The sequence below is a fragment of the Pogonomyrmex barbatus genome, unplaced genomic scaffold (genome assembly GCF_055798465.1).
Source record: "Pogonomyrmex barbatus isolate J1 unplaced genomic scaffold, ASM5579846v1 scaffold16, whole genome shotgun sequence".
NCBI lineage: Eukaryota > Metazoa > Arthropoda > Insecta > Hymenoptera > Formicidae > Pogonomyrmex > Pogonomyrmex barbatus.
The window spans coordinates 2,239,365-2,256,084 of NW_028297112.1; the positions used below are offsets into that span (position 1 = coordinate 2,239,365).

General features: G+C 39.4%; 1 protein-coding gene across 2 annotated transcripts in view; it reads left to right on the plus strand.

The window, feature by feature from the left end:
- The first annotated feature begins 2,272 nt into the window (after nt 1-2,272).
- The window catches only part of Teh1 (tipE homolog 1 phospholipid transfer protein), a 38,603-nt gene continuing 24,155 nt past the window's right edge, over nt 2,273-16,720 (plus strand). The window contains exons 1-3 of one of the 2 annotated variants that reach the window (XM_089074092.1): nt 2,273-4,908; nt 5,471-5,804; nt 6,226-6,424. In XM_089074092.1, the coding sequence (XP_088930218.1) occupies nt 4,371-4,908; nt 5,471-5,804; nt 6,226-6,253 (900 nt within the window). In that variant the 5' untranslated portion in view covers nt 2,273-4,370 and the 3' untranslated portion in view covers nt 6,254-6,424. Of the gene's footprint in view, nt 4,909-5,470; nt 5,805-6,225; nt 6,425-16,720 lie in introns of those variants that run through there. The other variant, XM_011636680.3, reaches the window with a different exon arrangement.

Sequence of the window (16,720 nt, forward strand, 5' to 3'; positions counted from 1 at the left end):
ACAGTCATTTTATACTTGATATTTTCTCTTCAATGATAAAAGTTTTTTTTTGTTATAAGTATTTTTTTAAATTGACTGTAAAAAACAAAAAGCTAATAACTTAGAAGAATTTTAGTTATTATAAATATCAGATATAACTTAACATATATAAATTATAAAAATAATCAATTACGTGTATCAAATAAATAATTTTTAAACAAAATATGTATTATAAATATACTACTTAGTTTAAGTATTAGTATTGTAATACGCGATTTTTATTTATAAAAATAAGTGCAAATTAAAAAATTAAATAATTTTTAAAACGTCCAAAGAATTAAACTCATTTTTCACAAAAATATTTAAAAGAAAATAGTAGAATGTCTATAAAATCTTTTTTACTTTTAACGTTTTTTGATATATACATCTTTAACCATAGAAGTAATTTCTATGTTAATATAAAAAATAAGAAATTACATGATACTTGTACTACAGAAGACATACATAAAAGTTAATTCAATTTTGAGACTGCAGGAGACATACATAAAACTCAATTTAATTTTGAGAAGTTAAGAAACTTGAAACTAATTTACTGTGAATCACTTTAGGAACATACATCAATCGATCAACGTAGAATGTCATATGAAGTTCAACGTGTGAACTTTTGATAAGTATGTTGACAGGTAGTTCTTGAAGCTATCAGTCGACGGTAGGTGTGACCTAATGTTTCCGGCCTGTCGCCTAAATCAAGAAGCTCGGCAGTTTGACTTGGATCGTGAACGGAAGCGCGATCGCAATCTGGATAGAAAAGCACGTGGGGATTTAGCGTTATAATAAATTCCCGAGCGGTTGTCTACGTATCGGGCATTCGTATCGCGACTCAAATGGCGAATTAGGGTCGTAGCTGGTGATCTAGAACAATCGGTAATGACGCTGCGGTCGGCAGTCGGTCGTTAAGCTCGATACGCTTTTGCGAGGATCGTGTAATTTTGCCGTGACACACGTAACAATCGGGACGACTCTCTAGAGAGAAGTAGATCGCGTCCCAGACATGTCCGCCATGATCTTAGAAATTATCCGTATATAACATCATACAGAGCGCAGTAAAATCTACTTTACAGCTAAAGTAGACTGGTACATAGGATGTACTTTCGGGAGGCCAGTAAATAACAGTGGAGACAGACGAGATCGATAATACCAACAATAAAATGCTATAATAATATTTTCTTATCTTAATTTTGGATTATAGCGCTGAATATTTTATGTAATCCGTAGTATTTCTAAAATTTTACAAAAACGAATTCTACAATGTTAAGTCATTTCTATTTATTTAATAAATTAGAAATGTTAAGCGTTATTATTAAATTAATTTTCGCGGATCAAGATTTAATTTTTGCAAAATCAATTGTAAACCGTATTGAACTTCTGTTCGTTAAACGATTTTTAAAGAGTCTTAGAACATTTTTTATCCACACGCTGATGCGAAAAAGCTAAGACTTCGAATAAAAAAATTGGCTTCATTATGAGACGTAATTAAAAGATGATAATAGGAGAGCCAGAGAGTGAAAGGACAGAACGCGTGTTGAAGTTGGTTGCGACATATATATATATAGTGTCCCAGATCTATCAGGTAATATTTTGAAGACTTCCCGTTTCATTTTAAAAAAAGCTTTTTTCTCAAAATAATCATTGAAATGTCGATATTTTTAATTACAAACAGAATTGGAAATAACCTCATTCATTGCGGATATAATTTAAGTAATTTAAATGAAATCTTTATTCGCTCTTTTAATTTGAAATACTTTTTAATATTCTAAATCTTTAATTTAAAATTAACATTCTTTAATTTAAATTTAATTATATTCCTTTATTTCACTTTATTTCCTTTTCTCTTTAAAATAGCTATTAAGACATTAAAAATAGTAGATAATTAATTATTTAGAATTTGTATTCAGAAGTTTTAATTTTATTTTATTTAACTATAATAGAATTTGCCTCTAAATCTCTCGTGGCGTTTCAAATTAATATAGAATAATGTATACACTCAGCCAACTTTTCCGCGAATACAGTAAAAGAATTTAATAAAAACGTTGAAATCAGTGCTCATGAAATTCTCGCTATATTTCGCTTCAGAATTTAAGAAATTGACATCGGTGCGTCAATGAGTTTCGATTGCTGCTAAAACATCATATGGTAGCCTCGGGACATCCCGTGGAGAAGAAGCGGAGGAAGTAAGGCGGGACGGGCAGGAGCGTAAACAAGGAGAATGCATCGCGGGGGTGGTATAACGGGGTACGAGGGTGAGGGGTTGTACTCCTCGCTCATGCGCGCCTGGAACCCCGCCCTGTCGCTTCGGACCACGGCCTGTCCTATCGAGGACTCCTCGCCGAGGTGGTCGAATAGTCACGCTTTAACCCGCGATCCGCGAGGCGGACGCACTCGCCAGGAACGCGCTGGTGCTCGTACGCGAGAAAAGAAGGAGGAGGAGGAGGAAGAGGAGGCTCCGCGAACATCTGTCCCGGTCCGCGCCTTCGTCGTGACACGGTTCCCTCCTTGAGATCGCAGGATCAACGAGATCAACCGTGATCCCGATCGCGGCAGCCGGTGTGTATGTGTGTATGTGTCTTATATACCTACCAGGTAGGATCGACGGCGGCGGATCGATTGTCGGTACGCAACGGGGAGTCGCGTGTGCGAAAGGAATTTCGAGACCGCGGAGTGACCGGTGCCGATGCCAAATATTCGATGCGTGGCAACCAGTTGCGGATGTGAGCTGGTGTTAAGCGGAACCCAAGTCAAGTGTTGCAGCGAATCCTTCGGTCCTTCGGTGCAAGAGCCAAGGCAGGATCGGAGATCCGCGTCGAGGCGTCATTAGGATTCACCAGCGGAGCCTCGAGTACAGATTTTAAATCACGGCGAATACCTCGCTCTTCACGGTGGATCGATCTGGAGCGCGTGGCGGATCATCAAATGTCGCGACCGCTGTTGATTGCTGTTGATACCTGGTGATTTGTAATGGTTAACGGCGGCTTACATCCGGACGAAGCGCGTCTTCATTAGCGAAGAAAAATGTTGTTGACAATTGTGACTTCCTCTAGCATAATTATAATCAGTCCTAAAGCTGGCGAGCAATCGGTACGTAGAGGATAGAAACAGTCGCGTCACGCCGACCTGCTTGTCATATTAGTTTAACATACGCGATATCGAATTCCTTTGACTCGATATCCGTCGTTCAAATACCACAACGTGCCGCCTTACTGATACAAAAAAAAAAAAAGAAGGAAAAAAAAAATAAGAAAAACAAGAAAACGAACGACAGGCCTAACTTGGGATCAACAGATAAAACGATTTCGAAAATAGTACGCGAGTTTTCTAATAGTACGCGTGAGGAATCACCAGCCTTCTCGACGATTTTTCATATACGTGCGCGGGCTGTTACGCGCGCGCATTATCGAAATGCACGATTTCCTGCAAAACATGAGCGGCTGAAAGGTCGTGATCGATCGACTCAATTTGATAACCCAAAGGAATCTTAAAACGTGCAAGGTCATTATGTATAGCGATAAGGTAAGGACTTTCCTCGGCTAAAAAGTCAGAAAGGAAAGAGTCGCGAGAGGTGAGAAGCCGCGGTACGTGGCCTATCTATACGCGATGCCGGGATTTACAAGTACTACCTACTTGAGCGAGTATTTGAAGATGCAGACGCGGCGATAATCGAATTCATCGAATCCTGTTCGCGTAATGTCGAGCCAAGGCCATCGCGAGACGTACTTGGAGCTTTACGAAGCGCGCAGCATCGATTGCAAGATCTTACTTCGTGGCGTTCCTCGAGATCTCGGGAGAGACCCGCGACGATAGAACGCTCGTCGACGAAACGATAACGCCGGGTTGCCCATTAAGAATTTAACGCAAGCCACATTTTCGACGCAAATTATATCCTAGTATTTTGTATCGAGGAACTCGTATCGTCCGATGCAATCCCCATTGGCCTACATGATAAAGTCATCCGACGACCGCCGTACGCCGCACTTCGAGACGCAAACGAGTTAGTAAACGGTCTCGCTCAATGCTTCCTAGCGATAGACGGAAACGCCATCGAGTTCACTTGGTCCCCGGTACCCTACCAGACGAGTCGTCCACGAGAAAGCCGATGATCGATGCGTGTCCTCTCGATAGTTGATCCCGGAGGATCAAGGACCTCCACCCCCGTGTCTGAACCGCGTCTAAAGAAAACGAAGCGATGCTCCCGCCTGTAACTCAGCACGCTCGATGAATCGTCGCAGAATCGAGCATCGAGCAGCAGCCAGCATCACCCGAAGAGGAAGAAGCCGTAGGAGGAGCTTGGCCGCGTAGCGTCGTCCCGATCTCGCGAGAGAGAGCCGTCCCGGGTGATGCGCGGAAGCAGCTCCGAACTCCTGCTGGAGGCGAGCTGCAGCCAGTGTCAGAGCGAGCGGGGACACCAGCGTCGGGACAGCGGCGACGGGTACGACTTCCACGAGCGGGAGCTACGTCGTCGCAAGCTGTTGGAGCTCGGGTTCGGCGCGTCGCGGCGCCGACCGCCACGGCGTACCTGCCGTCAGCGGTTTAATTTCTACGCCACGTCAGCGCTGGCCTTCGTCGCTACCTCAGGCGGCGCGGCGCTCCTCTTCCTGGTGCCGCTCTACGTCGACCCGGCCATCAGCACCCTAGCGGCGGACTTCTCGCCGGAGCCGGTCATCTGCACGACCTCGAGGCGCGAGGACCTCGCCGGCCTCTTCAATTGCACATGGAGCTCGTGTCGCGAGGGGTGCACCAGTGACGTGTACAAGTGCACCCACATATACGTCACGTACACACCGTGGAGTAACGCCAGTATGAAGAACGACACCGGCGGCAGGAACAACACCACCGCGAACATCACAACCACTACTCTGAGCACCGTCACTGCCGGTAAGATCGTTAAGTCGAGAAAGTCCTTAGCGTTTTTTTTTTTTTTTTTTTTCTATTTTCTTTTGTATCCTTTGTGATGTTAATTTAGCTGAAAATCATAGTCGGCGGTAAAGCAAATTGGACCTTAAATAAATTTGATTGACATTTAGTATGCCTGAAGAACGATGTGACGCTGTAGAGGAAGGGGCAGGAGAGATTTAAAGCACAAAAATAGAAAATTTGAAATATTGTAATACGATTTTGATCGTTTCGAAATATGAAATTGTTGTACATGCGAGATGGTCCATGTACATGATTTGTGTCACCAAACTGTACGTAAAATTCAAGACATAATGGACGGAATCCGTAACATTCGAAAATATAATGGTTATCGCTACCTCTTTCTCTACCGCTATTTGACTATAAAATAGAATGTATCGCCTGGGAAATCGAAGAGAAATTGGAAATACATTCCGATTGAGGGTAGATCAACGTTGCGGATTGCATGCGTCCCCGGCGAGCATAAAAATTCGAATCTCCCCGATGCTAATCTCTGCTGTAAAAATATCTCTTTGTCGAACAGTGTCCTCTCCGGGGGACGTCGAGGCTGTGCTGCTGGTGAACATCAAGGGCTGCGGATATCCGCCGGTAGTCGACTGCGTGAACTTCACCCGCGAGTTGGGTTACGAGGGCGCGAGGTTTCCCTGCCATTACAGCCGGGTGAACGGTAGTATAGTGATGGCGAACTATAATCGCGAGGCACAGGTCGCTACCATCATGCACTTCTTCGCGGCGCCTTTCGTAGTGACTCTCGCGACCAGCGTCGCGCTGTGTGTGATGCACTGTGACTGCAGGTGCACGCCGCCACCGCGACATCCGCCGCGCGGCATGAGAAGATCCAGGGGCAACGACCTCAGGTAATCAGTTTCGCCAAAGTACAAAGCCAGAAACGCCACACGTACATATGGACCTGAACAATTTCTTATTTTTTTTTTTTTCCCCCTTTCGACGGACGGGGATTGTCATTATTTAGCTTAGTGATCAGTCCATGATACACACACGTTTTTTTGTGCGGAATGAGTTCAAGTATTTTACCTTTGTTAGTTGAATGGAACGTATCTAGACTAGAGTAGAGTAGAGTAGAGTTGCGACACGAAATTAAAAAAGTGCTTTGTTATGTAAAGAATTGTTGTTGAGACGCGCCGAGACAAACGCAGCGACAAATATCCGCGCGCTAATATCGATTAAATTAACTAACGATACGAACTCATGATAATGACAAGTCACACACGAAGCTGGTAAATTAATGTTAATATCGCAATTATTATAATATTACAGCTGCTGCATGAGTATAAAAAATCGATAACGGGTTAGAAGCGTGCCAGAAGTCGTCCGATTTAGAAGGTGTATTTGACGAGGCAAATAAACTTTCTAAACCATACGTAAGACAAAGACGACTTAACAATGATGTTACTACCACCGTACATACCATCGTCATGAAACGATACTCTTTCGGCTGCAAATACTGCCTTAGAAGGTATCTCAAAGATCATTTTTTTCAAGGATTGATTGGTGTAATCTTATCGATCTTCGTGTTCCGTTGTGCATAAATATTTCTTTTTATGTAATCGCGTTGTCAAACAAAACAATCTCAGCGTTTCTTCATTCTATATATTTAATAAATCAAGTCAAGTAACTTTTTTTTATTAATGTCACAATAATAATTATTAAAAATTATTATGGAAATATAATCGTCGGTTTCATTATCATTATTATTGTTTTGATTAAAGTCTACTTGTTACTAATTTTCAAAATCAGATTCCAATTAAAACGTAGAAGAGTTCATTTTTCGAAAATTAAATTACTCAGTTGTCATGAAACGTAAAAGCAAAATGAAAACAGATTAGTATCAATGACTTTTTACTTATGTAATAGCAAGAAGAATCGTACATTGAGTGAACTTTTAAATCCACTTTGACGCTTTCATGCTTTCGCAATATCACCGTTCAATTTAGATATTTACATTGGCTTACGTTGCTGACTCCTTCCGAGAAGGCTTGTTACTGCATGCAATTCATCCGCTGTAAAGTAATAAATATAAACCAACGTTTCTTCCGATGCTTCGCCATGATTTACATGCAAAACGCTTTGCCGCAAATATTAGTGCTTCTTGATACACGACGGAACACGGAGTGCTGCCTTAGGAATAGAAATACACTTTTATCATATTATTACAGAAAAGAGCGAATCGCAGAAACGGAAATCGGAGAGAGAGAGATATCGATTCATCATCTCTCTCTCGTAATCTCCACTAATTAACTCCAAAAGGCGCATTCATCTCATTAACGAAACGAGTGCGCCACCGAAAGCCGTGACTGCGCTCTCCGTGCAACGCAATGAACATGTAAAAAGAGATCTCTAATTATCGATGCCGTAAGTAATTCCGTGCATTCGGAGTAATCGACAGGCTCTCACGGACGTTGATATGCTGCGTGAACGAACGATAGAGCAGCCTCGCGTAACACTCTCGCGCAATTCATCATTCTTCCAAATGCTCTTTTTTTTCCTCCTTCTTCTCTTAATTTTTCTTCTTGATTGAGTCGTTGAGCGAAACGTTGAGTCATATACATTACGTAAGTCACATTTTTCTCATTAAGGTAAGAGGTAGTTTTGCAAAACTACCTCCTATAAAATCCTGTTAATATATTATAGCAATTTTTCTAAATCAATAGAATTACCTAACGTATACTCGAACGGAATATTTTAACAAAAACCACTCAAAATAATAGTAACGTATAACTTACGTAATTATTGACTTGCCGTAATTCTTGACCGTTATTTCGCTCAACCGCTGAACTCTTTCTTCTCTCCGCATGCCTCTCCCGCACAAATCAACGTTGCGTCGAAAGAAAATAAAAGGGACCAGATATTGTTGAATCAAGAATCTCACGTCAAGAAGCTATAATAATCAGACAGCAAGGATAGAAAGAATTACAAGTGTGTTGTTATTTATACTCTCGTCTTTTTATACTCTCTAAACCCTAAAATGCCTCCTCGCACACTTCCGTCGCAAGAATCGCTGGGAATGGACCTTGTCGAGTTTCGCGATACCGCTCTACGATGATGAGATATTAATTCACGTCCAGTTGACGGCAGGTGCAAGAGAGAGCTAGATGCACGATTGGAATCGAAGGCTGGCGGTTCTGCTGTTTTTTTAAGCATCGCGATTCAACGTGACGCGCGAGCCTCGAGGGCTCATTCCCTCTCCGAGTGCTACCTTGTTATCTTTCCACTTCCGACCGTTTGTCATTTCCACGGCGATGATATTAGACGGAAGACTGGAAGATTGGGGATGGCGAGGACGACAGCTAGCAAATGGCAGCCTGGGCTGTCATACATCAGATTTGGATTAACCGGCGACCCTGGCGATGTGATAGTCTTTCTCTTTCTTCTCTCCTTTCTCTTTCTCTCTTTCTTTGACTCGCCTCTTTTTACTCGTCTCTTCTTTTTCACTTTTCTTGCGGAGGTGCTTTGCCGCCGGACGTATCGCGTGCGTTTCCACCGCAAACGGTATTTCCGTTGTCAGGGTTTTTCGCTTTTATCTCGCCACGAAAATTGTTACACGAGGCCACGGGAATTGTTACACAAATCATTGTAAACCGTAATAATGTAATTATGCTTGTCCGACTCTGGGTTTCGGGATTATATATCTCGGTAGTCGCGTTGTATCTGAATGAAACCAACGTGTATCATTTCCCGTTTAATGTTTTTTATTTATTTTTGTTTAGCTTGTCGATGATTTTCAACAAAATTGTCGCCGTTCATTTCCTATTCTAAGTAGCTTCCTATTCCTAAGTACGAGTAATGATAAGTAAGGCCACCATGGAATTTATGAAGATTATAGAGCTAGAAAAAAAAAAAGAAAATACGAAATAAAATATTGTGAGAAACAGTGAAGTCGTATGGTATTCCTCATTCCACGGGATTTATGGGATCAATTTAAAGTGTATCTTATTAAAGCAACGATTTTGCATGCTGTTTGATCTCCGTTCAACGATATTCTCGAAATTTGTCGTGCGCGATAGAGAAAAGACGCGATACATGATACTGCTGTCGTGTCACTGTTACTGAAGATCATGTTTCGTATCAAAAGAAAGTAAAGATGAAGTACGGCAAATTCCGTTATCGTATCCTTTTTCCTCAGAATTTCTATGGAACGGACAGATAAGCCGGTCGTGCTATGAAATACGAGAAATTCTTTTCCAACACGAAAAATTTACCCCGGCGAGATTACGTGTGCTCTCATCATGCTAACGATTACGATTCACTTTTCACTCAAGCCTTACGGTATATAAATTATGCCAGATAAATGGACTTCTAATCGCGATAAGAAACACTTCCATTTCTCGTAAAAAGGAATTACTTCCGCAGGAAGAGGAAGAGAGAAAGAGAGAGAATAGAGCTAGCTTTCTCGCAACTGCTTAAAGTGAATCTAACAAAATGATGAATATACTTGATGAACTTGGTAATCTGTTTTTCTGAGAATTAGGGAGAATTGAATTTGATCCTCGGAAAAAAACGGGAAGTATAGGCGTGCTCGTTAACTTACGATAACATCGAGATGACATCGTACATAAGCGGATGAGTAGGGTAAAAAAAAAGAAATAGAAAAAAAATTCTCTCGAACTTTTAATTGAAACAGCGCTCTGAAAGAGCCATGGCTTCATGTCAACACGTGAATAAAAGAAAGTCTCGGAAACTCGTTTTACGGCATGGCCTGAAGTCTCCACGGCTATTAGCGCGAAAATGAATGAGATTTTAAACTAGCACATCGGAGATAGCCTTTTTGAACATACTAAGGAGTTAGTCGAGAAGAATGTCGCGCAAAAGTTACCGTCATTTGTATCTTTCGTTATTCAATGACATTCATGGCTGATCTCCTCCCGTAGTTGGATCTTGGCCAGAAACTTACAAAAAGATGTACTTCTGCTAGTGGGTTAATTTATAAGAAATTTCCACTCATCTAACGCTTCTTAAAAGCAGATAAAGAAATTTTTATTAAGATCGCTACTTAAAATTGTTATTTTTTTATTTTTAGACAAAATAAATCACCTAAAAAAATGTCCGTAATAACGCGGTAATGTTTCATTAAATAAAAGAAAAGAAACTTCTAAGGCAGATCTTGAAGAGAAAAGAAACCGATTATTTTTACGCATTTTAAATTATACCCCGCTTACATCGCTAAGCTCTTAATACAACGCGATTTTATATACATATTTTATATACGTTTTACATGGAAAATCTAAATAATAATACTTGACAAAATGATGTATCAAAAACGCGTTGTTTTATATCCCTCTTGTTCCATGATATTTATATATATTTATAATTGGACTTACATCCATGTCAAGTGGATACCAATTAGTCTGAAAAGTTGCAGTTGTAGCCTTATTCTAATTATTCCTATAATGACATATTCGAGGGTATGGGAAGAGGAAATGTCGGAATTTCCAATTATGCACAAATTGTATGGCTTCCAACCGCGGTGGTTAATTTGACATTTGAGCAATGCTCCCCCGTGAACTTCGGGCACACGAAGGTACCTTGGCTGCCTCATTTCGCAAATCGCTAGCGACGGAGCGAACCGCCTGCAAAAAAATTGACAGTGATCGAAAGAAAGATAGATAAATAGGATAGATCGCTCACTGTCTCTCGCACATGTGACGCAGTTGCCTGCAATTGCATTTGTCCTGCATTTAGCGAAAAACGCACATGCCGTTAGCGTTACAATTTGATTAAATATTTATTTAATTTAAAGCCCGGGTACGGGATTGTTTACGATCGCCATGCACACATCGTTATCTATATCGCGTACGTTACGAATACTAGCATGTCTCACGGATGACTTATAATCGACAATAACATCAAAAATATATTTTTATTCGCGCAAAACGAAAAGAGAAAATATAATTTTTCTTTCACAAATCCACGGCAAACGATTTAATTTAGTTATAATAATTTGAAATAAGAGAAAACGCGCTTTTAACGTTCTCTCGTGCAAGTGTAAAAGCATTTTTTGCAATCGATTGATTTCTTCGTACGCGATAAATCAACGATTACTTTTCTGTTTCTGTAATATAACCGATGTGAAAGTTATATTTTTCTCTGACAAGTGGTTTCTGTCGTCTCACTTTGTCATAATAATTGCTCCGCGCTACATAATTCCTCGGGCAATTGATGGCACCGCGATCGGTTGTAAACACGTATGTCACGTAACTCACATGTAAAATCGAACATGAGGATACGCACGATTTTACAGCCCGTGTACGATCAGACGGAGCTTAAGGGCGCCTGACTTTACCGAGGTGCACGCAAAATACAGTTGCAATACCGGTGCTTAATTGCTCCGTGTTGCACACTGCCTCCACCTCCAAACGCGGAGGCGTTTGCGGTAACGGCGATACATCGAAGGAAGATTAACTCCATGGAGCTTAACGTGTAACGGGTTTAACCCGATCCGGAGGAGGATAACGGAGAGAAACAAAAAAGGATATTAATTGTGAGAAACCGACATTTCTCCTACCGTTCGAGAAATCTCCTTCAAAATCTGCCGTATTGTTCTTTAAAAAAGTAAAGTTGAATTATTTAGCCGAATAATAATTAATCAGTATTTGCATGTCTCGAGTCAGTTTTAATTATAAAATGAGAATATATGTCAAAATGATCATATCTTCTCTGATACTAAAGGAAGACATAAAAGTCTTAAATAATAAATGTTGAGATTTTACGTACAATACACCGAGAAGAAGATACTTAAGAATTTATTTATGGGGAAGGTTTAAGAGTAAAATAAAAAATACTTCATTCATATATAATAAATGAAACATTTTACAATTAGTAAGAAGAATTAAATGTATTTCACAGAGACATACATTTCGTCATCACCATCAAATTTTTTTATTAACGAAAAAATATCGAAGAAAGTATTACAAATTAACATTTGCTTCTGAATATTTCAATTTTTTTTCTCAATGCTTGCAAAATAAATTTAGAATTATGCATAAGTTTTACATCATCGGAATGCAATAGAAAATGTTCCATCAGTAGACATCAATTTTCCGACTAATGTCTATTTTGTTACGATGTCGCAACGGAATATTCCGTATTTTTACTTTCCGCCGCATTGTTGTCTGTACAAATATTTTGTTCATCAACCGAGTTACGCGCAAGTGCCTTTCCACCAGGGAAGAACTTTCTGAGGAATTGCACGCTCGATTACTGTAACGGTGTCTCCGTGCTGTTCGCCGTCTTCACAATGGACCCATTCGGGATCCTCGCGTTATTGACTATTTATTCAATCCTGTGCTTATGCGCGGCGCGTTCGCTTATTCTCATCTCGCGGAATTACGGTTTCGATCAAACTAAATCAGTTCACGACGCGCCTCCGAGGTCGCGCGTCTCACACACACACACACACACACAGCCACGTTCTTTTACATACGCGCTCACGGCACACGATCTTACGATATCATACACACCTACTACATAGTGGCAGGCGCCACTGCTCGGTACGATCGGTGTGGAAGTGGTTATCTAGCTCGCCATTAGGCACGATTGTAGTTTAATTGCTTTTGACGTACGTTCCGTACGGTGGTGGAGTCATACTTCAGTCCTTTTAAAAGTAGAGTTTCAAATTTCTTCGTATAAATGAACGGAATTAACGGAGGGATTTTATGGGATTTTTATGGGATTGTTTTAATTATGATTAAAAACATTGATCGGAGATATGAGAGTTGAAAGGAGATAAAAGATTAACGTTGCGAGCCGAAGAGCAAAATCGAAAATATTTTTACGACCGCTGTGCGATCGTGATCACTTTTCACAAGTTTCGGTAATTAAAGTAGAGACAAATCGCATTTTACGCACCAACGGGGAGAGAATCGGGGAAAGTTCCATAAGAATTTTATTCGTATCGCTACCGTTGTAACGAAAGAACTAAAGTTAAGGAGCAAAGTTGAGGTGATAGATACTTTTAGATAATACCTCTTAAGAAATTTTGGGAATTCATCGGCTCTGAAATATTATCTATTGAAATTTCCACACCGAAATTTCTTACCTCTATAGATTATTCGAAACGGTGCCAACGTTGTTGTTGTTGTTTACTCCTCCGCGACGTCGCGCTGGAAGTTTTCTGCCGTCTGCCGCACAATGAGGAAAAGTCGCTATTCTAGAAACAATATGAAGAGTAGAGTGCAGATCACGATGCATCTTTGTGGAGTGCATCTCGTGTAAATGAGCTTGACTTTGAGGAGAATTTAATTATTTGCACTTTGTTGTTGTTGCGCATAATGCCTCCACAGCTTGCCCGAGATGAAGATTAATTAAAAATGCGCGCGCTATGTTTATGACAGGACACAATAACCGCAATTGACCGTGCACTTCAACTACTGACAATGCCCTAAAATCGATATTAATTTAACTAGGTGACGAAATTATAATGCATATAATAAGTATTGACAGCGTGTTCTGTAAATATCGCTATCTTCATTGTAAACTGCAGTTATTCACTGGCGCTGTTGACGTTAATCACTACCGATTCAGCAACATTTCTATGAAGAGCTAACATACTAAAGAGCTCTGATTTCAATCGAATTGCTTCAATCCCATTACATTCCTCCCACCTGCATTGATAGCTTTTGTCCTATATTTTATAGATGTATAAGTGCCACGATAAAAAGTTCTACATATGTATACCACTGTAAATACATAACTTTCGAAACGCGTTCGATAATTCAAACGTGAAATTTTAAAGAAACCTTGCGAATTGCGCTGTAGTATTTTCAAGTATTTTCGAGATCTTGTGACTTCGATATTTCTGTAAATTGTAATATTTACAACGCAACCCTCCGATAGTATTTAATCTGTGTCGGTAATCGACAACTCTCTGTCGAGCCGCGGTAAAACAATCCTGAATTATCCGCGTTTCTACAATGGGACACGATGATTGACGCCTTCAGTATTTATTCAAGCACGTTAGACAGGTTATATCGGGTTTGCCTGCGAGTCGATAAGTCTTTGTCCATTGGCCGAATGTAAAAACGATCCTAATACGTTTAGCACGTCCCTTCAGATAAGTTATGCACGAAGTGTAGAGCGTTGAATCGAGTTCCCAAGCGGTCCGGGGGAACAGATGGCGAAACAGCGTTCATCGATCGTGTCCCTTGTCGTCTTGCTGCCAGTGAAGAGTAGTCACGATATGGCGAAAAATATTTCAAATATGGGATTCATGCATTCACCTGGAGGCAATTTTTTCAACATTTCGTCAACAGTGCCAACGAACTATTTTGATTTAATAATTGATTTTCTTCGTACGCTTGTCACGGAATTCATATTTTAATTTCTACGTTTCCTACTATCCTACTATTCTAAATAAAATAATTCCATCACATTACGATAAATTATTAATAATATAATGGAATGTATGTGTTACATTTTAATATTAAGCAATATTATATGGGAATTAAATATACAAGAATATTTACTAAAAAAAGTGATCTTGAAATTAAACTTTGAAATTAAATTTAAGAGTTAAAATAAACCGGCCCATTATTATAAACCATTATTATAAAGATTTTCTAGAGACAAATGTTTCTTTGTTTTTAACAATAATTTATTTCTATTTAATTATTATTTATTTTTTAGAATTTATTATTAGCAGCAAAGCTAATAATTATACTGTAAAGTTATCTTAGAGTTTAATAAAAAAAATAAAGAATTCAACAAATGATTGCAGAAATATGACCTTTTACGACTAATATTTTAAATTTTGCGGAACATAAGTATGGTAAATTAGATTTCCCCAAGTAAGAAGTTGATGCAAGTACGTACTTGAATGAGGCATGCGAGTTAAAGTGGAAGGTCGGTCTCTCTAGAAATCGAATTCAGCGAAATTCGTTTCAGAGAAACCACTAAGCTTGACTTTAGTAAGCGAGTTGGTAGATCTTTGAAATTATGTGTCTGAAAATTCCCATATGGAATATCAAAGAATCTTACAGGATATTTTTCGCTTGAAATTTCTAAAGGCTATTACAAATGGTATAAATTTTTAAAAAGCAATTACATTTTTTTTCCCTCTCGTTATAACGTTTGATTTATTTATTTATTTTATTTTATGTTAGTCATTTATTTTATCTTTTAGATCTACCGATGTTTTCAAGAAGTTATCACGTTTAGTTTTCGCGATTATTTCAGATAAATAAAATGCACATATACATGTATAATATGTATGTATACATGTATAATACATGTTGTAACGGGTCGCTTAGGAAAATTACATTGATCCATTGCGTTTCTCCGAGAAGGACAACGGGAAAAAATGCTAATACTAGCTAAATACTTAGCGAGGGCTCGCAAAGCGGGGCGAGAAAAATCCGTGACCGATGCAAGGTGGTCGGTCGAGAGGAATGCAGCTTGGCAAGGACATCGGTGGTGGTGTAATAAAAAGAGAGATCGTAAGTTTCTTGCGGCATTTCTTTCGCCGCCATTCTTCGGCTCGAAGGACGGCTGGCGTGGGCGTTGAAAATGCACTCCGCTCTATTCGTTCCCGGCATTGGCCGATAACTCGCTGTTTTGCCATCTTATCACGTTTACTTCCGGTATATATTCCGCCACGGATTATCAGAGATAATCCACAATCCGTTGTTTGTTTTATTTTATTGACTTAAATAAAATTCTCCATGAATATGCGCGTGGGTTTGTAAAGACAAATAATAAAATGAAATAAAGTGAAATAAAGGAAGCTCCTTTTATATTCGTTATGTCTCTCTATGAAATAAAAAATTTATTTTACAAATAATATTTATTTTACAAATAATATTATTCTTGAAACGAAATTTACACAATCTGATGATGCAAATATTCATTTAATTTTCTGCGAAATTTTAGCTATCTTCACACCTTTTCGCAGAAAGGAAACGTTTTATTAGTCATACCATTATCGCGCCTACTTTTTTCTCTCGTTTGCAGTTGCACTTTTTCTCTCTCTCGTTTGGAGTGTTAGGAAATATACTTGCTTGACAGCTACAAGTTGCTGCTGGGAAATTTGCGCGACATCCAGGCTACTGGACACGAGCGACTTGTTGTACTTCTCGGCAAAGCTCCCTGGGGCGTACAACAAAAAACGTGGACAGCATGGCGTGCCAGCACTTTAATCCAAAGATTCCTTTTTCGCGAGATGAAGAAAATGAGGTTTCAATTGCTGATTAATAATGAGAATTTATATCTGAATATCTCGGCTGGGTTAATTAAATTAAAATCCGCGATTTCCGCGAATGTTTCCAGATTCCACGGCGCGAAAACAAACATGCCATAACAAAATCGCGTTTTTCAGACAAATCATCGCTTAAGTCGCGGTGAAATTAAATTTCTTGGTTTGTTTTTATGGCTGGAATAGTACGAGTTATATGTGCCAGGCAGGACGGCTTTACGTCGATTTGACGCTACGGGATTTAGAGAAGATTGTGTGTTTTTATTTAATAAAAAACTGAAAGAGCGCTTTAGAATATGCCGTTCCCATTGCTTTTGTTCCCGTTGCCAGTATATTTTTCGAAAGCGGCAAAACAGCTTACGATATTAAATTACGAGGGAAAGAAGGAAGAGAAACTAGAAATATATGATAGACGATCCCTAATTCGTATTCGCGCGCTATGAATTTTTAGAAAATAAATTTAATTTTTTTCCATGAAAAATACTGAAAAAAAAATCATATAGATGCATTTTAGGTCGGATAGTTGGGTATATATGAAAATATATGGCTATGACAGAAATGTGAAAT